The sequence below is a fragment of the Colobus angolensis genome, unplaced genomic scaffold, assembly GCF_000951035.1.
Source record: "Colobus angolensis palliatus isolate OR3802 unplaced genomic scaffold, Cang.pa_1.0 Scaffold183, whole genome shotgun sequence".
Classification (NCBI taxonomy): Eukaryota; Metazoa; Chordata; class Mammalia; order Primates; family Cercopithecidae; genus Colobus; species Colobus angolensis.
This window is the reverse complement of record NW_012114966.1, coordinates 4,154,654-4,181,592: the sequence shown is the minus strand read 5'-3', so window position 1 is coordinate 4,181,592 and position 26,939 is coordinate 4,154,654. Positions and strand designations below refer to the sequence as shown.

Genomic DNA, 26,939 nt, shown 5'->3' with positions numbered 1-26,939 from the left:
TTTCTTTTCTAATATACACATATTGATCTGGGATTTTTGTTTTAATATGTATACTTTACATGGGACTACAAGAAAAAATAAAGACATTTCTAAAAGAAACAAAAAAGATTAGGGAGGAATATATTAAAATGAAACTAGTGATTGACACTTTCTCCATGTTCCACAATTTCTGCAATGTAAGGTATTATTTTATAATGATTATTTAACTACCTTATTGAAGTGTATTTCTTGAGCACCTATGTCAGAAGTAGAACATTAGTAGCCTTCCAGAAGTCCTCACCCTGCATCCTCCATGACCTTCCAGAGATCCTCACCCTGTATCCTCCATGACTGCCAGACGGCTACTCTTGAATGATAAGCACTATTCTGATTTCTAACGGCATAGCTTAGTTTTTATTTGTTTGAAGACTGCATAGATAGAGCCATCCAAAATGTGTTTATTTTTGTATTTAGTCTACTACTACAAGGGCATTTATAAGTCAAACTATGTTGTACTCAGGAAATGTCAGTTAAACACAACATTTACATTCCTACTTATGTAAAATTAATATATCACACATAGATAATTGCATGTGTCTGTATTAATATATTCTATCATGTTTGGCATTTATTCATGTATTTTGTAGCTAATTTATGTGCTTACAAGGAAATATTTTACCCATATGAATAGTATATGTACAAAAAACGTGGAAAACATAGGATGAAATGTTAATTATGATAATATCTGAATGTTGCAAATATGGTTAACAAGTTTTGGCTAATTTCTGTTTATATCTAACTGGCCAACTCTTAAGTTGAAACTCAGAGTATAACTCCTTCCACCAGTGGGGTGTTTTTTTTCTTTTAGTTGAAATTTTGTTCATTGGGAAACTGTTACCCAACAGATCATGAATTGCCCAAGTTTATACTTTAATGGCAGAGAAAGGTCAAAAACTCTAATAACTTTTTCCATTCATATGGTGCTTTACTCTTTTTCTTAATGGGGAAGAAAGCTTATTCTCAATAAATACATTTGAATAATAAAGAGAAAAAAGTAATTTCAGAATATGATGAAAATCTGCATTTGGGAAGGCATTATCTTCCCAGAGGCCTAATTAGGTTATATCTCCCAAAAGTTCCTCAAGCGACTCTCTGATGATGCCTCTACTATACTTTCATGCTTTATTTCTTACGCTCCCACCTAAAATGATGTTGCACATGGTCTAGAAGCCTTTCTATCCAGGCATCCAGTTTTACTTTTATTTATGATTTCATTGAAATTCTGATTTAGCCAATTTTATCTTTAAATGCAAAGTCAAAGTAAAAGTACTCTTTCCCCATTTTCCACAATTAATATTTTTAGATTCAAGCTTTGTGTCTTACGGATTGAATTTTGAGATCCCATCCAGCAAAATTAACCATTAGTTAGTAAACTGGTGGCTCTCCTGGTTGAGAATTTGCTCTTGGAGCTTATGAGAATGATTGTTGAAATGATTCAGGCCCTCAACCTGGATAAGACAAACTGAACTCTGATTTGATGAAATACAGTATCTCAAGCCTCATGCTCACCCTTCAGCATCAGAGGACAACTTGCGAGCCTGATCTCAAAGGACTCATTTATGTTTTTTACAACTCATATCTTCATTAGCTTTTCTTCCATAAACACACTCTTAACCCAGAATCACAGAATCCTTCCTTTTTCTGGGGTATGCATTCTTTCTATTGTCATTTAAATTTTTTATTTCAATAACCTCTAGGGTACAAGTGGGTTTTGCTTACTTGGATGGACTGTATAGTGGTGAAGTCCGAGATTTTAGTGCACCTCTCACCAAAGTAGTGTATATTGTGACCAATATGTAGTTTTTTACCCCTCACCTCTCCCTTCTGAGTGTCCAAAGTCCATTATATCACTCTATCTGCCTTTGCATACCCACAGCTTAGCTCCCACTTACAAGTGAGAACATATGTATTTGATTTCCTTCACTTAGAATAATGACTTTGCATTCCATCCAAGTAATTGCAAAAGACATTATTTCATTCATTTTATGGCTGAGCAGTATTTCATGGTGGATATATATCACATTTCCTTTATTTACTCATTGGTCAATGGGCACTTACTTTGGTTCCATATTTTTGCAATTGTGAATTGTGTTGTATTAAATATACAGAGGAGGGCATCTTTTTGATATGACTTCTTGTCCTTTGATAGATATCCAGTAGTAGGATTACTGGACTGAATGGTAGATCTACTTTTAGTTTCTTAAGAAATCTCCATGCTGTTTTTCATAGAGGTTGCACTAATTAAGATTCCCACCAGCAGTGCATAAGCATTCCCTTTCACCACATCCATGCCAACACCTATTGTTTTTTGACCTTTTAGTAATAGCCATCTGGCTGGGGTAAGGTGGTATCTTGTAGTTTTGATTAGTGATGTTTAGTGATGTTGAGCATTTTTAAATGTTTGTTCTTCATTTGTATATCTTCTTTGGAGAAACGTCTATTCCTGTTATTTGCCCACTTTTTGATGGGATTTTTTTCTTGTTGATTTGTTTGAGTTCTTTGTAGATTCCCTTGGAGATTCTAGATATTATTTATTTGTCAGATGCATCATTTTCAAACATTTTCTCCCATTCTGTGTGTTGTCTGTTTATTCTGATGATTATTTCTTTTGCTGTACAGAAGTTTTTTAGTTTAATTAGGTCCCATTTATGTATGTTTGGTTTTGTTGCATTTGCTTTTGGGGTCTTAGTTATAAATTATTTGCCTAGACCAATGGGCAGAAGAGGTTTGCCTAGGTTATCTTCTAGAATTTTTATGGCTTCAGATCTTAGATTTAAGTCTTTGATCTATTTTAAGTTAATTTTTGTATAAGGTGAATGATAGTAATCCATTTTCATTCTTCTACAAGTGGGTATCCAGTTTTCCCAGCACCATTTATTAAACAGGGTGTCCTTTAACTTATTTATGTTTTTTAATGCTTTGTCAAAGACCAGTTAGTTTTAAGTATTTAACTTTATTTCTGGGTTGTCCATTCTGTTCAACCTGTCTATGTGTCTACTTTTATACCAAGACCATACTGTTTTGCTAACTATAGCTTTATAGTATAACATAAAGTCAGGTGATGCCTCCAGATTTCTTCTTTTTGGTTAGAATTGCTTTGGCTATTCAGTCTCTTTTTTGGTTCTGTATGAATTTTAGGATTTCTTTTCTAATTCTATGAAGAAATATAATTGCATTTTGATAGGAATTGCCTTGAATCTGTAGATTTCTTTGGGCAGTATGGTCATTTTCCTGATATTGATTCTTCCTATGTATGAGTATAAGATTTCTTTTCATTTGTTTGTGTCATCTGGCTTCTTTCAGCAGTGTTTCTTAGTTCTCCTTGTAGGGATCTTTCACCTCCTTGGTTAGGAATATTCCTGGGTATTTTTTTTTTTTTTTTGTAGCTATTGTAAAAGGGATTGAGTTCTTGATTTGAGGCTCAGGTTGGATGTTGTTGGTGTATAGCAGTGTTACTGATTTGTGTACATTGATTTTGTAACTTGAGTATTAAATTCATTTATCAAATCTCGGAGTCTTTTGGAGGAGGCATTAGGGTTTTTAGGTATGCGGTCGTATCATTGGTAAACAGAGATAGTTTGACTTTCTCTATTCCAATTTGGATGACCTTTATTTCTTTCTCTTGCCTGATTTCTCCTGCTAGGATTTCCAGTACTATGTTGAATAGAAGTGGTGAAAGTGAGCATGTTTGTCTCGTTCCAGTCCTCAGGGGGAATACTTTAAACTTTTCCTCATTCAATATGAAGCTGTGGGTTTGTCATATACGGTTTTTACTATTTTGAGTTATGTTTCTTCTATGCCCAGTTTCTTGAGAGGTTTTATCATAAAGAGATATTAAATTTTGTCAAATGCTTTTTCTGCATCTCTTGGGAAGATTGCGTGTGTGTGTGTGTGTGTGTGTATTTGAGACAGAATCTCATTCTGAAGTGCAGTGGCATAATCATGGCTCACTGCAACTTTGGCTTCCCAGGTTCCATTGATCCTCTCACCTCAGCCTCATGTGTAGCTGGGACCACAGTTGTGCACCAACATGCCGGGCTAATTGTGCTTTTTTCGTTTTTGTTTTTGTTTTGTTGAGGTGAGGTCTCACCATGTTACTCAGGCTACTCTCAAAATCCTGGCTTCAAACAATCCTCCTACTTCAGCCTCCCAAAATACTGGGATTATCAGTGTGAGTCACTACACTTGGCCTTGGTTTTCGTTTTTAATGCTGTTTATGTGAAGTATCACATTTATTGACTTGTGTAAGTTAAATTATCCCTGCATCCCTAAGATAAAACTCACTTGATTATCATGTATTATCTTTTTGATGTGTTGTTGGATTTGGCTAGCTAGTATTATTATGATTTTTTTTTGAGGATTTTCATATCTATGTGCATCAGGGATATTGGTTCATGGTTTTATCTTTTTGTTATGTCTGCTTCTGATTTTGATATGAGGGTGATACTGGCCTCATAAACTGAGTTAAGGAGGATTCTTTCCCTCTCAATCTTTTGGAATAGTTTCAGTAGAATTGGTACCAATTCTGCTTTAAACATCTGGTAGAATTCAGCTGTCAATCCATCTGGCCTTAGGCTTTTTTGTTGTTGTTGGCAATTTTTTATTACTGATTCAATCTCACTGCTTATTACTGGTCTGTTCAGTGTGCCGGTTTCTTCCTGATTTAATCTAGGAGGGTTGTATGTCTCCAGGAATTTATTAATTCCCTCTGGATTTTCTCATTTGTGTGCATAGAGGTGTTCATAGTAGTCTCAAATGATCTTTTGCATTTTTGTGGTGTCTGTTATAATGTCTCCATTTTTATCTCTAATTAAGCGTATTTGAATCTTTCCTTGTCTTTGTTAACCTTGCTAATGGTCTATCAATTTTCTTTCTATTTTCAAAAAATCAACCTTTTGTTTTATTGATCTTTTATTATTGTTTTTCTTTCAAATTCATTTAGTTCTGCCTAGATCTTTGTTATTTCTCTTCTTCTGCTAGCTTTAGATTTGGTTTCTGTTTCTCTAGTTCCTTGAAGTATAAAATTAGCCTGTCAATTTGTGATCTTTCAGATTTTATGATGTAGGCATTTAGTGCTATAAACTCTCAACTTGGCACTGTTCTTGCTGTATCCCAGAGATTTTGATAACTTGTATCACTATTATAATTTATTTCAAAGCATTTTAAAATTTCTATCTTGATCTCATTATTAACTCCCCAAATCACTCAGGATCAGATTGTTTCATTTCCTTATGTTTGTATAATTTTGAGGGTTCCTTTTGGAGTTGATTTGTAATTTTATTCCACTGTGGTCTGAGAATAACCTTGATATGATTTTGATTTTTTTTTAATTTATTGAATCTTGTTTTGTTGCCTATAGCCTATCTTAAGGAAGATTCCATGTGCTGATGAGAATGTATATTCTGCAGTTCTTGGGTAGAATGTTGTGTAAATATCTGTTAGGTCCATTTGTACTAAAGTGTAGTTTATGTCCATTTTTGTTTTGTCAACTTTCTGTCATGGTGCTATTTCTAGTGCTCTCAGTGGAGTGTTGAAGTCCTCCCACCCCATTATTGTGTTGCTGCCTATTTCATTTCTTAGGTCTAGTAGCAATTATTTTATAAATCCAGAAACCCCAGAGTTAGGTGCGTATATATTTAGGATTTTAGTGTCTTTTTGTTGGAGTGATCCGTTTATCATATAATGACCTTCTTGTTTTTTTTTTTTTTTTTTGGTTTGTTTTACTGTTGCTGCTTTAAAGTCTGTTTTATCTGATATGAGAATACCTACAATTGCTTGCTTTTGGTTTCCATTTGTGTGCGATATCTTTTTCCACCTCTTTACCTTGAGTTTGAGTTTATATGAATTTTTACATATTATGTAAGTCTCTTGAAGCTAGCAGATATTTGACTTGTGATTTTTTAATCTATTCTGTCATTGTGTGTCTTTTAAGTGGATCAATAGAGTATTTATGTTCTATGTTAATATTGAGATGTGAAGTGCTGTTCCAGTCATCATGTTTGTTAGATTGTTACCTAGATATTTTGTTTTCTTCGTTGTGTGATTGTTTTATAAGTCTTTTATTGTTTTAGAGTTTTATGCTTTGAAGAGGTTTTATTCTGGCTCACCTTTTGTTTCAAGAATTAGAACTTCTTTTAGCATTTTTGTTAGGGCTGATCTCGTGGTGAGAAATTTCCTCAGCATTTGTTTGTCTGAAAATGACTTTATTTCTCTTTTATTTATGAAACTTAGTTTTGCTGGATACAAAATTCTTGACTGACAATTATTCTCTTTAAGGAAGCTAAAGTAGGACCCCAATCCCTACTGGAGTGTAAGGTTTTTGCTGAGGCCAGTGGTGTTTTTATTGCTCACATGGCAACCTCCACATGACCTAATGCCACGGCCCCACTTAGAAGAATCTACCTTCCATATACCCCTCGTTTCAACCTCTCCTTTTTGCCTCTAAGGATAGCACTATTAATTCTGCCATATTTTATAGGCCAATGTTTCTCAAACTTTAATGTGTATGTGACATGTGTCCTTGGGTTCTGTTAAACCAGATTCTGATTCTGATCCAGTAGGACTGGAAGTGGGAGTGGTTCTGAGACTCTATAGTTCTAGGCTGCCTCTTTATAGAATGGACTTTGAGAAACAAGGCCCATTTTTCTCCCCATTCCCAGAACCTATCTCACTTCAACTCCTTGCCACCTATGTTATGCCTCTTTCATAGGTACTCTGAGAAATTCCAATAAGATAATCAGCGCAGAAACAGAATCAGTGTCAAAGGGAAGGAAATGTCTGGAAGAAAGAAAAAATCATGAGATTGTATCAATGAAGTTGGATCTGTAAGAAATGTACTAAAATTTTGTACCTGTAGGATATAGAATTGTTTTACCTCTTGTCATTTTGCTCTGTTTCTCAGGCTTTAAAAACATATATCCTCAGAGCTCTGCATTTATGTTGAGACTTTCTCCAGCTCTTCCCTTAAGGTTGTTGGCATACATATAGGAATCCTTGAATCTGGGTCTTGTGTACTTTGGAGACCTTTTTCTGTTTGGGTGCTTTCACAGTCTTGGGACTAAAAGGATGGGATTTATATTGCCTGTATGTCATAAAACAGTAAATAATCAATTTTTCCTATTCAAGAAAGAAGGCACCCTTTCCTCTTGAATGCTTTTGTCTTTGGTTGATATTTACTTATTAAAAAAAGAGTACCACAAAATATGGGAAACAGCTGATATTGACATGTTCATATATTCTTTTGGCTAATTTTTAATCTGCTATATTTCCAGCACTGCCTCAAAGCATCATAAATAGCAGTGTAAGATACTCCATAGTTGTACAGACTCACGAGAAGTTATGTTATAGGAAATAACTAAGAGGAAAATGATGCAGTCCTTTCCAAGTCCCCACTTGTTGCTTTAGCTTTCAGAAACTATAGATGAATAAGAATACATGCTGCAAACCTCAAGGTGCCAGAGGACATTGTGAATATCATTGCACTATGAGCATAAAGCCTGGGCTTTGCAAAGGGACCTACAGGTAGTAGCTCCCTAAAGAGTAGATCAAGTTAATTACCATGTTATTCATTTACTCTAGCAGGAAAAAAGCTCTCTTATGCCTCAGGTACACAAACGTGATTGTTATTAACATCTTTTTCCCTCCTCATACTCTCTTACATTTGTTAATGTCAGGTAATGGAGAGACTAGGGCATCCATCTCCTGATTGAAAAAAAAAAAATTGACAGACTATTATGTCTAGGTGTGAAGGGCCACTCTTTCCCAGGAGCAAAGAGAGAAAGAATTATTTGGTGCTAACTCTGTGGCTTCTCTATCTAACTCCAATAAGTTTACTACTTTCTCACCATTTCCAATCCCTTCCCGTCTATCCATGTTAAAGACAAAACAGAAATTCATGCTGGACTTTCTGGAACAAATGGTGCAAGCTCTGGTTAATGCAGAAAATGAGTCATTAAACTGGGGCATGTGTGGAAATTAGCAGGGAAAGGCCTTGGGTGTCCACTTCATCCCCAGGGAGGAAACAGTAAAGGTAGCTCACCCATTTGCAATAGCTTTAGGATCACAGACCACAGTTCACCAGCATTCAACTCACCTTCTCCTTGTCTTTCATTTCCTCCTAGATAGACTTGCTGTTTTCTCTCAAAGACAATCTAAAATGGTCAACATTTGGAAACCACCAAATCCTCCCCACCTCCACCTCTTCCTTCAAATAGGAGACCAGCCAGAACTGAGGTAAAAGTCAGTTGAGAAAGGGACGACAAAATGGTGCAAAAAATATATCTCTTTCAATGTCCTCAGTCACAGACTAGATGAATAAATTGAGGTTTCAAGAAAAGTGTATGGTGGGGAAAAGGGACACTGTTAGATAAAGGATGCTGTGATTTATTAAACATGTTTACCCTGTACTCCAGACACATGAAGAACAAACAGAATTAAAAGAGAGAAAAAGAAATGTACAGAAAAAAGTAGAACATCCAGGGAGGACAGAGAGGAGAAAAGCTTTATTTGTGTCCAAGGTACCTATGTGTCTGTGATTTTGTATCTTGGAGATATCCCATTTAATTGCTGCATATCCATCAGGAAGCAGACAGGCTTGAATAGCATGTTTGATCTCAGATCTAGCCACAGAGGAAGAGCAATACCATTTCAATATACTAGCTATCTTCCAGTTATGTAGGGTGTTTTTGTTTCTTGCTACCCTAAAGACAGGATATATGGTGAGTTAGAAGAAAGAGAAACACAAGTCAAAGACTGAGCTTAGTCCTCAGAATTTCTTTTTGGCGCTTTTATAACATGGTAGCTAAGAATAAGCAAGGGGTTTATGGGGTGTACATGGAGCTCTCTGGCAATCTTAGAATTTGAAAACCCTGCCCTACTGAGCCTTTGTTGCTGACCTATTGATTTTTTTTTAACTCTGCAACATGAGGCTGGCTTCCTTAAGGCTGAAGCTGCTTTGCCTGGCTAAGGGTTTTTATCATCCCTTTATTGAAATGAAGACCTATCATGACCTGTTTCAGTGGCAGTTGCCATTTGGGACAAGACTGATGTGGGCTCTGAATATTTTTTAGTCATAGGAAGGAATGCTGCCTTTAGGTTGAAATTGGAGGGAAGAAGTATTATCTGAGCAGTTGGTATTTTTTCCTATTTCACTGTCCTCATTGCAAAAATTATGATCCTTCTGATCAAGTCCTTTTCAATTTAGTTTGTCAGAAGGACGAGTTTTTGATCAGCGGCTATGTACAAATCTCCCCAAATCTCTCCACAGAGCTCAAGAGGAGTCTTTCTGCTGATCCACTACCACTGTATTCTTGGGCTCCCCATACACCCTTTTCTCCACCCAGGCTCCCAGCAAGTAAAGAGAACCCCCTTATGTCCTCACCACCCACATCGCAGAAGCTTTAGGGAGTATTCTCAGGACCCTTGATTTTTGAGGAAAACTAGCTGCTGTTCTGGGCAGAACAATGGTGACAAATTCCTTCCTGCTGTTCATCCTGTAAATACGCAGCCAGCTTTTTCTTTTAATGTTGGTTCTTTACTTGTCTATATCATTCTGAAACAGTGGAGGCCTAGCCTTTCCCTGTGCCTAAATTTAATGAAGTTTTGGCTCTATTTAGTCAATTTCTAAGGCTTTGGAGGTCATTAACTTCACAATTCTCCATCACAGTTGCTTCCTCTCTCTCAAGTTTTCAGAGGAAAGCCCTCAGCTTTCCACAAAAGAATTAATGGGAAAACTTTCTCTCCAAACCCCTCCATCACTTCGGTCTATCTAAGCATCCATCCCTCTTGTGGACTGAAATTCAGCATGGTACAGCATCCCGGTAGCCACTATTGCTAAGGATCAGCTTATTGAAGCAAAATAGACTCTACCTCTCATTCCTAAGTGATCTCAGTGGTAACAGAGTTTTAAGAAGGATTCCTGTAGACTAGATCCTCGCCTTCTCCTGCTTGGCCTTCTGTACCTTGTGGGACTTTTTACTTTGGGTCCATGCAGTATGCATGGCCTTTGGGTCCATGCAGTATGGATGTTGTGACTTTAGAACAGCTTAAAACGAAGCTGTAACTGTTATCTCACTTACATGAGATAGTTTATGAGAAAGTGTCCTAGCCTGAGTCCACAGATGCAATTCTAGACCAAGAATCATCTCCTCCTCTCTAGATCTTAACTTTCCCCTTCTGTACAAGAAATACAAAGAAGGGAGTAGGTTAAATAAGCATTTCCCAAAGTGTGTTTCTCAAAACCAGAAGAATCTTTGGTGAGACCAGTCTGGGAGATTCTGGGTTAAAGTTTGAAAGTTTTTGTTTTGTTTTGTTTTGTTTTCTGCAAAACTCCCAGGGCTTTAAATATAGTAAAGAGCATTTTAAAAGTGCAAGGTGGAATGTGTAAAGGAGATTACATCTTTCAAACTTTACATTGCCCAATTCCCTCCATTTTTTCAGTGCGTATCATGGGGCAAGTATGCCACCAAAAACACTCACAACAGCAAAAGGATGAATTATTTCTAAAGCTCTCCCAAGCTGTAAAATTATTTTTTGTAGAATTTTCCCTTCTGATTAAAAAACATAATGCTTAGCACTATTAGCAATGTCATAAAATGGTAAAGAGTAAAAAATATATATATTCAGATATTCAGTGTGAAGTTGAATTCCTTTGTTAAATTTGCGTTCTGGAATAATAGTAATAAGAATGGATAAGGGTTATTAAGCACTTATTTAATGTACAAGATACTGTGATAAGTGCTTTATATGGATTATCTAACTCTCACAAGAACCTTGTGATGTATCCATTATTTCTATTTCCTATTTACAGATAAGGAAACTGGTGTTTAAAGAGGTTTGAAAAATAGTACAAAGCCATCCAATTAGCAAGAGACAAAGGCAAGGCCTCCACCTATTACAGTTTAATTCTAACTATATCAAATAACCAACTCATTAAGTCTTCTCCTTTTCTGTACCCCAACTCAGAAAGCTGCCACAACAAACCAGAAGTAAACTAATTGCAATGGTAATTATCTTTCATCTAAATTTCTCGAGTTAGCATGAAATAATGTTGACTCATCAGTCTCTTATGTATACTGGAAATAGATATATATAACAACTAAATGTTACCAAATGATTTATTATGATTGGTGCCAAATTACAATGCATATGAAATGGAGTCATTTATGGAAACACATAAAAATAGTTACCTATTCTGTAATTATATTCACACAAGAATCTGAAATATAGTTTCTGTTCTTCCTTTTAAAATATATCCACAGAATGACTTTTGTAGTTTTCACCATACAATTTTACAATACTGATACTGTACCTGTATCATTTACCATACTATAAGAACTAAACAGAATATGAAAGCAGTTAATAGCAAATTAATTTTTTTATATCCATCAATGAATCCAAAGAAAAGAGTAGTTTGTTTCCATTGGCAGTGAGAATAGATGGTAGCAATTTGCAGTGTAGATATTGCATACATAGATATGCATGTATATATTTATATGTTGCTCAGGGCTGTTCCATCTATAGGCAGTTGCCTTCTGAGTGAACCAATGATTGCCAAAATGATGTGCAATTCCATTGGGACAATTAGTAGTATTATTTTCCATTATGTTTTTCTCGCAACACAAATAGGTAAGAAAGAAATACAGCAGGCTAAGATCTACAGTGTTACATCCCAAGGTAAAAACAGTTACTGAGTTATTAGAGTCACAGTAGTTTATGTATATTTGCTATTCACAGACTGCAGACTTTTTGCTGAATAACCGAGCTGCTGAGAACTGACGACATGTAGACATGCATTCATGTGAGTCCATAATTAATGATGTTTATACTGTAATAAGCACATTCATTTTAACACCAGTCAGTAAACAAATTCCTTTAAAGTTTGAGCTAAATCTGCTATCACAATTACACACAAAAATAACCTGTAAACAATTTGACATTACATTTATGTACAAGTGAACTGTATTGGAAAGGAGAAGAGGTAATTTCATTGGGTGTCACTTGTTATTCATCAATGTGCAACAAACTGACCCAAGTCATCAAGTGCTTGAATGAGGGCAGGAAAAGGTAACATAAGCAAGGCCCCAGTAAGTCACCACTCAGCATTAGTACCAGCAAAATTCAGAATCCTCTATTTGTGGTAACATCACATTCATTGCATCAGAAACAGATGTCATGAGGAGCTTGATAATCCCTGGTCAGATGCATTTGAGATTTCCAGGTAACCTGATCAACAGGGTCTTTAACTTTAAAAGTGTAAAGGGTGGTGCTGATATTATGTAAACACATCAATTTAATTTGGACAAATTATTTTGCTGGTTAGGTTTGACCCAGTGCTCTGGTTTTGAAAGACATGGGGAAGAGGAATTCAACTAAAATTATTAAGTTCCTTCAGCGAACACAAAGATTCCTGATTTTACAGACTAAGCTGGGAGTCATTGCCAATCTCAGGAGTGACTCATTTGAAGCAGATTCTGTTAACAGATTACAGAGGGACTCTCTGAAGTGCAGCTCCCCTAAATTTGTGTGTCTGTGTGTTTTAACTAGAATACCTTTCCAATAATTCATGAATCAATTTTCTTAGGGATAAAAACAGGATAATTAATGAGAGATTTTGACATCTGCCACCCATGATTTACAAAAATACATTAGTTTGTCCATCTCTAAACTAAACAGAATGTTTTAAGACAAGTTCTCCTGATTCAACTTTCTCCTTTGGAATTAAAAATAAATAAATAAAATAAAATGACAGAGGAACATGAAGTTAGGATGATGTAAAACCTCCCCTCTGCTCCAAAATTTTGGGGAGAAAACAATCACTCCTTCAAATGTTCTCAAACCTAATTAGAACATTTCATTGCTTTAAAAAAAAAATGGATTTTCTTTCTTATGTTTTAAGACAGCATCTGCAGAAGGCAGGTGAAAAAAGGATTCAGTGACCATGCTTGATTAGTTTACAAGTGCTTCTGACAGATCTCTGGGAGGAGGGATCTGTGCTAGGACTGTCAGTTGAAGGCATGGGCTTGTGTGCATACAAACTGATCCCAAGGAGCAGCGGGGAATCTCTGTTTGCACAAGTTGACTTTAAATATTTTCCACATTCCCCAATAATATGCAAAGCACATGGCTATGAATGAGTACAAAACTTACTGTATCCTTAAGATGCCCAAAATTCAGTCATTTGGTTGTTATGTCTGTAGAATGCCAAAATAGGTAAGTAAGGTTTTCTTGTATTTGATTTACATTGTTCTTTCTGTGAGCAAGTATTTGGGTACCGTATAAACAGGCTTTAAGGGTTATTTGCAGGAGGCTAAAAATTTGTGATTATTACAATGTGCCCTTGACCGTTAGTATCTATTTACAGTATGCATATTATAAATTATTTACTATAGCTTTAATAATTAAACAGATAATTAGCTGCACCGACAAATCATATAGGGACACAGGAACCCTCGTAAGTTGTAAAGTGAAATTAACCAGGATATAATAAATTAACCAATAGGTAAGTGAAGCACCACTAGGACAATAACCATTGAATTTGTGCTATCATACATCTACATTTTTCTTTTTCTTCTTAAACATTATGACTGTTCATTTGGTAGTGTTTGGGGTTTTTTCTGTTTTTGTTTTTTTTGTTTGTTTGTTTTTGAATGAAGAAGTTTGAAAACATGTAGTTTGAAATTCCAACAAATGGTTTGGATAAGAGAGCCAGTTTTTACAAGTTTGGTGTTTCCTTAAATGCACTCTTTTTGGTTTATTATCCATAGATATTAAATCTAAATATTTTGTTAATGTTCTCGGCACCATAAATAAATATATCCACTTTTAGTGGAAGAGAATTTTGGAAATTAGAACTATATTAGACCATCTAGGAAACCATATATAAATTGTAATAATAATAAGTTCTCCAAACTCAAAATTCCAAAGTTTTAAGCTATGAGCTTTGTTCATGGGTGTATACATATGTATAGCTATATAGATATGTATATATATACATTAAGATAGATGTACACACATATGTACATATATACACATAATTTTACACATAAACACATACAACACACATAAATACCCATACCCCTCACACACACACACACACACTCACACACATGCACGTATTTCAGTGAAGTTTCTTTTCTAAAGCTGCCTCTCTTTTTCCCAACTTATAAGAGTAACAATGAGATGCTGAGGGCAGTTAATCACATTTGGACTTTTGACCTGTCTTGAATAAAAAACTGAGACTGTTTAACAAGCCAAAGGATGAAAATAGCAGAGACATAGATACACTCATATATAAGCACACATAAACATGCTCATACACCTATTTTACTTCTCCTGAAGCTTGCCCTAGTGACCTGTATGCAGCACAGCAAGCAATTGCAGGTGTCATTTTCTCCTGACATGGAAGCCAGCTTATCATGGTGAGTTTCTTAGGATGTCAGTGCTCACCAGATACTTGTTCTACAACATTATTGCCCCCTTGAAAATTTTTGTGGCATAAAGTACAACCTGTAGCAAATCTGCCCTTCCTTTACCTCCTAGGCAGATGCAAGTCTAATGGCATTTGCAATTAAATAAAACTGATGACTTTTAGGAAGGATGTCAGACTGGGATCCCACCTTGTTTAGAATAGGAGAGAGTAGAAACAGGTAAAGTTCAGAGAACAGAGAGAATAGGTTGTATAATGAGATGGTTAAGCCAGCAGCCTTTAGAGTCTAAAAAACTCAGAGGAAAATCTGGCTCTGCCACTTTTTAGCTATGAGCCTTTATGTGCTACTTTATCTTTCTGAGCCTCACTGACCTCATCTGTAAAGAGAGGATAGTGGTAGGGCTTACTTCATTGGATTATGATAGGATTAAATGAGATAAGGCATGAAACGTACTTAGTAGAGTTTTTGGTACATAATAATAAATCTGTAATATATATTATTTATAACTTGATACATAAACCATGATTCTAGAATATTGATCAGAACTACATACAGAAATAATGTTAGTCTAGGATCTGAATGAACTTAATTCAAGTTCTTTATTCCAAATTTGATTGCTTAGACATTATAATGCTCATGACAGTGACCTATATATGGTATGTACCCAACAAATATTTGCTGGATATATGCATAAATGAACAAATAAATGACTGATTTAAACTTTCTGGGTCCTTAGTTTCCTGTGTATAAAATGGAATTAGAATGACCCTATCATTATTCCATCCCTGGGATGTTGGTATGATAAATTAAAAGAAAAATGTCAAATCATATCAGACACAAATGTGCTTTGTGTTCTAATAAAGTCACTACATATAAACTAAACATAAGGCTCAGTAGCCAGGACTTGTGCTTAGACTGTGTCATGTTTGGAAACAAGGACATGGGAGCCCCCGCTGTGTAAGTCTACAAAACATATTTTCCAATAAGATTTTATCATCCTCAGTGAGGGAATATTCAACTCCAAGTAACAAAGTGTATGATAAGCAGTTACAGACAATGAAATCGTTGGCCTGCTCTAAACACTTTCTCCCCCTTACTGGTTTCATTTCTGAGAGCACCTTGTGGTCTACTGTTGATCAGCTTGGGAAACATCTTTAACAGGATCATGTAAACTGAAAGGGATCCCAGAGTGCTTCACAACAAGCACATTTAGCTGTTAAAAGATTGACAACATCACTGAAGTATAATTTTTCTGAAGCAGAAAAACTGAAGTAGAAGACAAGACACATAAACTACAGGCCTTCCTCATCACTGCCAGATCCCTGGAAAAAGTTTCCTATTTCTCTAAATCTCAGCTTTCACATGTGTATAAAGAGATAATTACATGTAACTTCAAATAATTTCCATACATATAATTCCTATACATATTTAAACTGGTTCTGATTTTTATTTTTCTATTTTATCCTATTTCTTGACCTGGAAGACTTCCATATATGGTACAGAAGAAAAAAAAATGCCTTGACAAATTTAAACCCATGCTTAATTTAGAGTTTCTCAAGCTAAGCACTATTGACATTGTGGGCTGGATAACTTTTTGATATGGAGGGCTTTCCAGCACACTGTAGGATATTTAGCAGCATCTCTGGCCTATACCCATTAAGTGTCAGTAGCACCCCTCCAATTATGAAGCAAAAAATATCTCCAGGCATTGCCAAAAGACCTCTGGGATGCAAAATCACCCCTGGTTGAAAACCACGGCCTTAAATGCACATAACCCACATGAATCAAGGAGAGTTTCCTGAAATTTTTCTGTCTCTCACCTAAAGGTATAGATATACCACTGACCACTGGCTGCAATTAAAAAAGACTATTGATGATTAATGTGTATTATATGTCTATTTTAGCTTTCAAAAATACATTCTTTTTTTGAATAAGATGCCACTCTTCACTATGTACATGGATATGAGTTTGAATTTTCCCCAGAAAATAGTGTTGTTTGAATTCCACATGAGGAGACCAGCTTTCCTTAACATTCTCAAGGACTGACATCCACAGTAAAGACAAACTATTGTGCTGAAATAAAAAGCTGTTAAACTATGTAACCAAAGGCTTTTTCCACGCACATTATCCACTGAACTGACATAAACCTAAAAATTACACATGGTCATGTGCACACTCACACATGCACACTGATATAATTTGAAAGCAACTCTCATTACTTTATTAAACATCAGTTCTGCTTCCATTTGTGATGGATGGAGACCACGTCAGCAGGAAGAGAATATAAAGTTATGTTGATTTTTCACTGTGCAAATGCAGGTAAAGTATCTAAAGGTCAATTCTAAAAATAAACTGATAAGATGGAGGAGGTTGCTGGAGACAAGAGACTTAATAAACACTCTGGTTGGCATATAAGTGCTTTTACAAGGCTGATTAACAGGAAGATTACCCCCGCCCTCCTCCAGGACAAGCCCTTGATAGTTGCTAGGCCAGGCACATTTTTCTTTATCCTTTTAAAAGTAAATTTCCTAAATAATGCAAGGATGACAGTCTGGGAACTTAACATTTTTTACCTAATTGGCAACAAAATTTGTTCATAAACAAGAGAAACATTTTTGAACATTAGGAAGCCAGGACAGAAAAGGAATCCCACTTAGGAAGCAGAGGAGAGAGGGCAACAAACTGAATCAAATTTAACCATTTTTGTTTTAATCTTGGCCAGTTTAACATAATTAGTTGCTCATGTTCAACAGTTTCATTAAGCATTCTTCACTTTCCTTTGGCAATAATATTTACTCAAATATTCACTCATGATCGTGACAAGTGTGATCTCTATTTTTATCTTTCTTATAATGTGGGAATTTGGTATGTATCCAGTTATTCTGTTAAATGAATAGAATCAATTGGATCATTGAAACCCGTTTGAATTCACTCTTTCTTGCTTTCTTTCTTTCTTTTTTTTCTTTTTTGGCATTTATTCTCAAACATGAGTTTGGCTTCAAGTTTTTAGTTAATGTCAGGGTTCAGGATCTTCAATTATCTGAGAACTTCATAGTCCTGATTGAGTCAAATTGGACAAATTTAGCAGTTCAATGGCACAGGATTTGTTTGGTAAAAGGTAGCTGAATTCACTAATCATTCCATATTCATTTTGGTTATATTTTATGTGCAGTTAATGGAATCACCTTTGGGGCCATATACATCATTAAATTATGGATCACTTTCAATTTTCTCCTACTCATACCAAGTAAGGGCCTAGAAATAAACAACTCTCCTTGGGAAAGATCATTATTTTTATTTCTTGTTGGGTATCATTAGAATACATATCACTCAGAGATATGCTCCCATCTACCCAGAGCTAAGACTATAATAATGCAGGTTTTCATTTTGGGAAAAAACCCATACACATACACACACAATATGGAGAAAGGGTTATGGTTGACATACAGCAGATGAAATGGCAAAGAATTCATGAAAATCTATTCTGCCCTAGTCTTAGGATGTTTTTCTTTGGGTGTTTTCTCTTAAGATAATGAATAATGCATGCTTTGACTTATTGGTAGTGGGAAGGAAGTTAGAGAAAATGAGGAAATGCTTCTAAGAAGTAAAGGAACTGTTGGTCTCTGCATATTCCCTAAACAGCAGAACTTTTCAAAATAAGGTCTATAGACAATCTTCATCAAAATTATTAAGGAGACTAGCTCAAAATACAAATTTCTTGGCCCTGCTTCAAGTTTCCGAATCAGACTCTTTGAAGATAGGTTGAAGGCATCTGCATTTTTACAAGTGCTACACATGAATTTTATGCATACTGAGTATTAAAAAACACTGTTAAAAAGCTTGCAGTGGAGATCACTGGAAAAAGAATCTCCATTCCAACATATACAGCAAGATGAGAATAACAGGCATTTCAAACAAATAAGCTCTGTGTTTGCATCACAAGGCTGTGATTATTAAAGTTTAAGACTCTATTCTTTCAGCAGTGGTAGAGAGCAATAACCATTTCGTCTGAAACCAGAATGATGAAGGCAATATAAATCAAACCTATTCCAGCAGGTTTCATTTGGTCTAATTTCTCTGCAGATATTAATCATTATACAGTTCTATACAAATGACATGTAACTCCATTGTAACTCAGGATACAGAATGTTCACTCTGGTTCTTTCTCTAGTGTGCTATTTTGACAGTATAAAAGAAAATAAATAAATTGAAAATGTGGGGCATCAAGATTGCAAGACGCCAATAATACCAAGACATTAAAGAGAGAAGTGGCCCATGCTAAACCCGTAACCCAGCATGCAAATTGGCAAAAATGTTTATCTGCCAAAGAGTCACCATAAGGAAAAATGAACTCCCTTCGTTTTTCTTTTGAAAACTGGTGTGTCATTCTTCCTAAAAATTCACAGAAAGAATCTTATTAATTCTAGTAAAGATCATCTAGAAGACTAAGGCTAGTCAAATTCCATGGCATGGTATATAGTGGCAGAAAATACCAGCACTCAAATTCACAGATCCACACTATAGTAGATACAAAGTTGGAAGCCTGGAATTGCAACAAAGGGAAATGTATAAGAATCAAAATTTGGTTCCCATTGTGGGAGCTGGTGTCAAGTAATTTTGCAAAACATCATACATGCCTTCCTTTTGTCTCATTGGAGCATGTTTTGTCTGACACCAACGAAGGATGCTCAGAGAAGAATCTAAAGCCCAGGAAAGCAAAAGTAATCCAGAAGCACAGGAAGTAATGGGGTCCAGAACAAGCAACACACCTGTGCCTATGGATAAAGGTTCCTCTGAATCGAACAAGGCTAACTGAAAAGAGAAAAGTTCCATGTCAGCACCCTTTAATAAATGTGTTCCCCCAAAATGAATTGGTTGGAATAGATACAACTATGAAGGAATAAAGAGCAAAGGGAAAACTTACTATTTGTGCATTGTTTCCCCTTTTATTTTAATTCACCGTGCATGCATATTCAGTAAGATAACTATGCCTATAAATACAAAGGATAACATCAGTGCATATATTGGAAGCCACTTCACTTCATTATTTTTTGACAGCATTTCAGTGCATTTTTTCCTAGCGGGGGAAAGAAAATCACACTACCATATGATCTAGTAGTTTTATATTCCTGTCTTCCCCTTTTCCTGCTGAATGTGGATCAGTTCATTTTTGATAGTGGGTAGAAGGACTTTGTAAATACATTTCTGACTTTAGACGACTCACATACCTTTAGAGAATGATCTTCCCAAGCTCACTGGATTTTAGTGGGATTTCCCAGAAGGCAATCTAAGTTGGGCCTCCATGCATGTGATTCCCCATTCATTGTATCCATTTGATACTACTAATTTCTTTATATTAGCAATTTATGGCCCTTGTCATAACCAATGTTCTAGAAGCAAAGCACATATTTTTTTGTTCAGAATTAAACAAAAAGTTCTAAAAACTATTTTAACTTCAGGGAAACATGCCCGAGTCACAGTGACTACCAGAGTTACTAGAGCATGTACTCTTATAACTCACTTACCCAGAACTCATTTCCAATGTTGCAGGCTACCTGAACCTCACTTGATAACTCCACTCAAACTAGGTACTTTAAGCCTCCTCAGAGCCTTTTACTGGCCAGGCCTATGTTCATCTCTATACCAACACTCACACAAATAAACGCCATGCTATTGTCTTAGTTACTTGAATATTTTACCATGGGATGGGTGCCAGCCGAGAGGTGGCCCCAAATAAAAAATATTGCTGTTATGATTGTTTTAAACAGGTTTTCTATTCTAGCTTTGTTCACTGGGTATATAAGGAATGTCAGAGCAGAGAAAACTGGTGACAGGTCAGAGGTCAGAAGAACACTGCCATTAACACTCCTTTGGCAGTGTTTAATTTCTTGTTTAAAGAATGTAGTAGAAATATTGGGTTGACTATCATCTTAATTCTTTAATTCTTATGAGGCCATATCCTGAAATGGCCTCTCTATCTTGAGGCCATTACAGCCAGGTCTGAAATTTAAGGAAGTTGGAACTTTGGCCATTTTAGTTAGACACCAAAGTCTTTGACAGCACTTCCAGTGACAACACAATTATCATATGACCAAAGTGAGTTTCAGGATATTTTCCCCAAACTCAACTTCTTGACCCATTAAGCTCTATGATTCTTTGCAAGATCTTCTGTTATTAGGATGATGGTATTTTCATGTGCTATCAAGAAACATCGAAAAGAATGAAGACATACTGGTAGGCTTTACAAACAAAGCTATGTTGTAGTTAAGATCAAATATCTGCTAATATATTAATACAGAAAAGAACATCACTTAAATTCATAAATTATAATTCTCTTGACAACTCAGCTCCCAAGATATACTTTCTTTTTCACTTATGTAAAACTTTAAACTCCATTCAAACCTTCAGGACAAGGAAACCTTAGCTGAGCCTGTCATCCAAGTGTGAAGGCGAGAATTACAAAAATTCAGAAAAATATTCATATACTAATCATCACTAAGAACAGAAATCAAGACAGAACCTCTTACATAATACATGTGCATCAATGAAAGATTTCAAAAGGAAGAAATTAGTCATTGTTTTCTTCCTACAGATATCATCCAATTGCCTTTATTACCTGTGATACACATACACACATGCACACACACGCAATAAAACAAATTAAGAGTGCTTGGCACACAATTAATAATTGACAAATCAATTTTTGGTTACCACTGAAATGCATGAGGAATGCTGAAAATAAAAACTGGTCTTTTAACCTTCATGTAGCACAAGTCTATGAAAGAGCTGTTGGTACCTTAGTAAAATACAGAGTTACATGGATGGATGGCTATTAACGGTTTCTTTTTGGCTGTGTCAATACCGGTCAGGATGTAACTGAAAAAGATTGTTTCATTTAGAAATCTGAAACCTTAACTTTGGAGCTTCAGTTACCTTGTTGGGTTGTTACAGACATCATAAAAATGACACAGCTAAACCCTAGCATGGGCACAGCCAAACCCCGAATCCCAAAGGCAAACAAAAAAGGCTACCAGCAAGTAAAAATGTAGCTTCGTAGTTTAAAATTTTTATAAGAAATTATTAGGTTGTATGTGGAATACAACTTTCTCTAAAACAAACAAAAGGCCGGACCCTTATTCGAGTACTGTGTGTTGTTCTTAGTTCCACAACAACACAGGAACACAGAACTTAACGTGGATTACGTGGAAAGACCACACCATTAAACTGTGGGCAGTAAGAACTCTGAAAACATGGAGAGAAAGGTGATAATTTAGTTCAGGGTAGAGAAGGCTGAGTATGGGGTCATTTAGCAGAAAATTTTGCGAATATGAATGTTTGATTTTTTAACACAAAGAATGTTTGACCAGCTCTCGTCATCCTCTCTTAATGCAGACAAAGAGCAAAGCAGTAAAATGGAGCCTGAGGGTATTAATTTCAAAATAAGGAATACAATTTGTTGATGATGAGGGTCATTTGATGTTAGAAAGCGTTGTGAAGAAAGGTTGGGAAATCTTCCCAAAAGAATTTTAAGAAAGAGTCAGAAGCTCATCCATCTGAAATGTTCTAAGAGAGGGCTGCTGGGAGCAGGAGTACAGCCCTTGGGATGTCTAGGCCCTGGCATTGTGTGCGTAGTGTGTATATACATACTTAGTTGTGCTTATGTTGCACAAATACTCATGCATACGGAGTCAATATAAACTGGCACATATAGATTTGAGTGAAAAGTCATATAAATCTGCCATTCCCCCCCTTACCCCATAAACAAAAGGAAAAAGCAAAATTTAAAATTCCAAACTTATGCCATTGGGCCAGATCCTTTTTTACCATACCCTCATTCAAAGGAGGGAGGTAGAAGATGAGAGAAAAAAACCCGGTTTGGGATAAACGATTCCCAAGGCCTCTCAGCTACTTTTATGTAGCTCAGCTACTTTTATGTATAAGCTCTCATTTTATATAAGATACTTAGCACATGGGACCAAGTAAACAAACAAATAACTAAAAAAGATTTTCTTGTACTTCCACATCTAGAAAGAAATCTACCCTGTGGATTTACATGTTAAGGTGAACTAGGTAAAGTAGGCAGTAGTATATCAATGGACTATTGTGTTCTAAGAAATGTGCATCATTAGTTGTATTTTTTCCTTTAAAATATGAATTCCTTTTAGGAGGTTAATTTCAAAATGAAGACTTCTTTTTTTTCTTTTCCCACCCCCAGCCCTCCCTTATAGATGATACTTCCGTAAAAGTTCAGATTGCCAAGGATGTTTTCTCTCGGGAAACCGATCTGGAATTTTGATTTTTAGGAAATCCTGGATACATTTCTCCAGCTCCTCCTCAATTGACAGCTTTTCTTTAACAGCTTTTTTTTTGCTGCTCATGTTCGATTCCCTGGAGCCTGAAGTCAGAGTCCGGAGTAAGTCGCTTTTCCGTCGCATCTCTGACTGTTGGATCAGCTGGACAGGGCCCTTCTTGATGGGACGGTCCAGAGTCTGGATGTTGGTCTGGCGTGTCACGGGACCACAGATGACCGTCTCCTGGGGAGAGCTGGCCTCAGACTGACTGTCGCAGCTAGATGTGGAGAGGTCATTGCAAGACGTGCCACTCTCCCCTTCTTTGTCACCTTTGCCATTCTTGCAGCAGCAATCGCAGTGTGAGGGTGACCATCTGGAAGGCTCACCTGAAAAGAAAGCACAGGACCCAAAGGATTAATGCCAGCCAGGTCAGTTGGAGTAGCAGTATAGCACTTGGATATACACACAAACACACATAAGAGAAGCACCACGGAACCATGCTTTTAGAAAAAGTGGGGTGGTACCCAGGGTGGGCTGCAACAGGAGCACCCAAAAGCCAAGTCCACGAGGGGAGGAAATTAATGATGGCATGCTATATAAGAGGAAATATAGGATAATGCTTGAGCCCATGAGCACAGGAGTCAGAAATACCTAGCTAACATCATTTATTAAGCTTGTCACCTTGGCACATTCCTTAGATTTTCAGAGTCAGTTTCCTCATCTATGGTTTGAGGGTAATAATTTTCCTACTATCTGGAGTTATAGGAAGGAGTTAGATAAGTCAAAGTTCTTAATGCAGTATCTCTCTCACAGTAAACTCTCAATAAAAGCTGGCCGATTTCCCATAGCTGATGGAAAGCTCCAAGTGACAGCAGTCAGGTACGACAGGAGGACGCTATCCAAGCAGAATGACAGTAACCAGGGAAGGGGGACTGACTCTGTGCCTGTCCCTATCTGGGTATCCCTCAGCTCCTTGGTCCTTAACGAAAACTCTGTTAACTCAGTAGTTTCAATTTCAGTCTCCATACAAGGAAACTAAGACCCCAAGAGTTTAAGAAACTTGCCAGAGTTTGTACAATTTGAAAGTGGCAGAGCTGAGATTTGAATACAGATCTTCCAAGGGCCATAACCATACCAATTAACTATTTTATTCAGTATCCTTGTTAGTAAAATCTTTGCTTCTACTTCAAAACAATTTTCAGGTTATAATTTCTCTGAATTTCTTGTTAACCTCTCCTCAGACATATTTGCTTTTTTCTCCTCTCTGAATTATAGTTCTACTTTGTAAGTTCCTCTATTATACCACGTATTACACATGGTTATATATCATATTAGCTACTAGGCCATGAGCTCTTTAATATGAGCATAGTGAAGTATCTGCTGTTGTAATAGAGCAAATACACCAAGGAACAATGCAGAAATTCAATAAAAGGCCATATTATAACTTTTAAGTACCTGGATCTAGCCACACCTGAAGCTAGTCTTGCCAGTGAACTTTTCATTTATATGATAAACTATATTCTGTGTCATTTTTTAAGCCAATGTGAGTCCCTCTTCTCCCATTCTTCTGAGTCTTGATTCATAACACTGCATTTAGCAATTTGAAGGCAAAGCAATGTTGCAGATGCACAGTGGCTCCATGAACCAGAAGAAGAAGAAGAAAAAAAAAGTCCACAATCATGGCACAAAACAACTTCCTAAAAATAAATTACTGCCCCCCACTTCCACCCTCTGAACAGCCACAGTCTTCCTGGAGTCATAAACTTAATACTATTTACTGATCATTTATTACATGCTGGGCACTTCTATAATTCTTTGTACTTAATCCATAAAAATAAAGAGAACAAATTCCTTTATGATATTGAGGACAAGGGTAATGTAGTACCTTTATATAGTTTTAAAGGAGACTCCATTTTGGTTTACACCATATCTTATTCTCATGAATCATAGGTCACATTATATAGGATCTTACTCTATTGCCATTTCTAACACAGTCAAAGTAGAGAAAACTTAGAATGAAAACTATTAGGAAAGTTATGTCCTATCTTCTTGTATAATGCCTGTTCTTTACACACTAAATGATTTAAACATATATACCTACTTATCTCCATACAATTTTTAAAGAGAAAGTAAAACAAAAGTTTCTATAAATCACAACTCCAGAAGTATTCCTAAATTATACCCACTCTTTCAAGTCACTTTCTAAAATGTGACTGAGTAATCATTGTGTTTATAAAGCCGTTAAACTAAATGCAACAATCCAATTAGCCAAAAGGAATCACAATAGCAGTATTGTTCTAGTTATCTCATGCTATTATACATTTTCCATGCAATACAGAAACTGTTCAACATATACCAGCTGGTGACTGAAAATATCAGTAATAGAAAATGGTTTCTGTCTGCCAGCATACATTTTGAGGGCATCATTTTTTACCTTCACTAGGCAGAATCTGCTTCTGCTTCCCCAAACTCGGCAACCCCTATACCAAAATGACTTAACTGAGAAATGGTTCCATCGAATTGCGCTGAAGAAAAGTAATCACATCAAACCAGAGACAATCTGGTTTTAAACCTTTTTGAAAAAGTGCAGAAATTGAATTTAGCTTTTACAAAAAGAAAGAAGAGGGAGAGGGGAAATACAAAAAGGAAGAAGAGAAGAAATACATGCTGGGATACACCTATTACCTTAAAGCAAGATTACAAAATATTTTGGCCATAAACCCTGCTGAACCAGTAGAGAAGCAATTGCTGTGTCTTTTTGTCCAAGAGTCAATCACCTTCCCCATGGTTAAGTCATTTCATTCAATGGACCCAGAAGAAAACTTGAGTCTTCTACAAAGGTTTTGTTTGGGTTTTGTTGTTGTTGTTGTTGTTATTTTTGAGACAGAGTCTTGCTCTATCGCCCAGGTTGGAGTGCAGTGCTGCTATGATCTCAGTTCACTGCAACCTCCACCTCCTAGGTTCAAGCAATTCTCCTGCCTCAGCCTCTTGAGTAGCAGGGACTACAGGCACCTGCCACCAGGCCCAGCTAATTTTTTGGTATGTTCAGTAGAGAGGGGGTTTCACTATGGTCAAGTGTGTCTTGAACTCCTGACCTCAAGTGATCTGCCTGCCTCGGCCTCCCAAAGTGCTGGGATTGTAGGTGTGAGCCACCACACCCAGTCTTCCAAAAGTTATTTTAACAACACAAACACCATCATGTGAAGGATTTCTGTATATTCACGTGGAAAATTGCATGAAGTCCTCACTATGTGCCAAGCCAGGAACCTGGCAATGATGCAGTTATTTCCTCCCTGAACTGCTGGGATGATCATGTATTTAAATGCCATGTGGGATCCTCCTGCTATCAAACAGAAGTATTGCTTTCTACTGGGCACTATCATTATCAAAGGGAAATTGAACAACTTAATTCTAGTGGAGGTTGTCATGCTGCCGTGTTTCAAGATTTTATGAGAACATTTGACTGTTTTACTTGCCATTTATTTTGGCAAGATAATTTATGAGATGGCTTCTGAAGTCTATATATTATATTAAACCAAAAAAGAAAGATAGGATCGGAACGGCCCCATCCAGCTCATCCAATATTACAGGATTAATAGTACTACAGCCCAAAGGTAGTCCTACATGAAGAGTCGTTACGAAGTTTGAAAAACAATCAAACGTGAGAAGATAACCACCCCATATCTTTTCTAGGAGCACTGTCTGCCTCACTACCCTCTTCCCAAGAACCTAATTACAAGCAAAGAGGTTTTAAATCAGAACACAGAAATGACACATGTAAGCTCCAGACCCCTTTGACCTTGCAGTCCCACTGTGATGTGCTTACAAGTCTTGGAAAGTACGGAAAGATCTATGAAAGGTCAGTTCTGTAACACAAAGTATTCTAGAATCCCCCCCAATTATAGCAAATAACGATCTCATAAATACCTTGGTATTTCAAATTGCAACGTATTTTGCTTCCAATTTGCTGAGGTTTCAATACTGGCTGGAATAATTCTCTCCATTTGGGGAGAAAATAGGTTACAATTGATTAGCCAGATGTGGGAAGAAAACCATTTCATTCCAAGAAAAGTCTGATTTATTGATATTAAAAAAGCAGGAAATCTATTGCCTGTTTGGAGAGTTATTATCTAGTTGCTGGTCAGAAAGCCTAATAGCTCTACCTTGTTTTTTAATAAGTCAT

General features: G+C 36.4%; 1 protein-coding gene across 2 annotated transcripts in view; it reads right to left on the bottom strand.

The window, feature by feature from the left end:
• Positions 1–19,390: 19,390 nt before the first annotated feature.
• Positions 19,391–26,939, bottom strand: part of KCTD16 (potassium channel tetramerization domain containing 16) — a 337,796-nt gene continuing 330,247 nt past the window's right edge. For both annotated transcript variants that reach the window (XM_011939760.1, XM_011939761.1), the window contains one exon: positions 19,391–23,142. In XM_011939760.1, the coding sequence (XP_011795150.1) occupies positions 22,688–23,142 (455 nt within the window). In that variant the 3' untranslated portion in view covers positions 19,391–22,687. The remainder of the gene's footprint in view (positions 23,143–26,939) is intronic.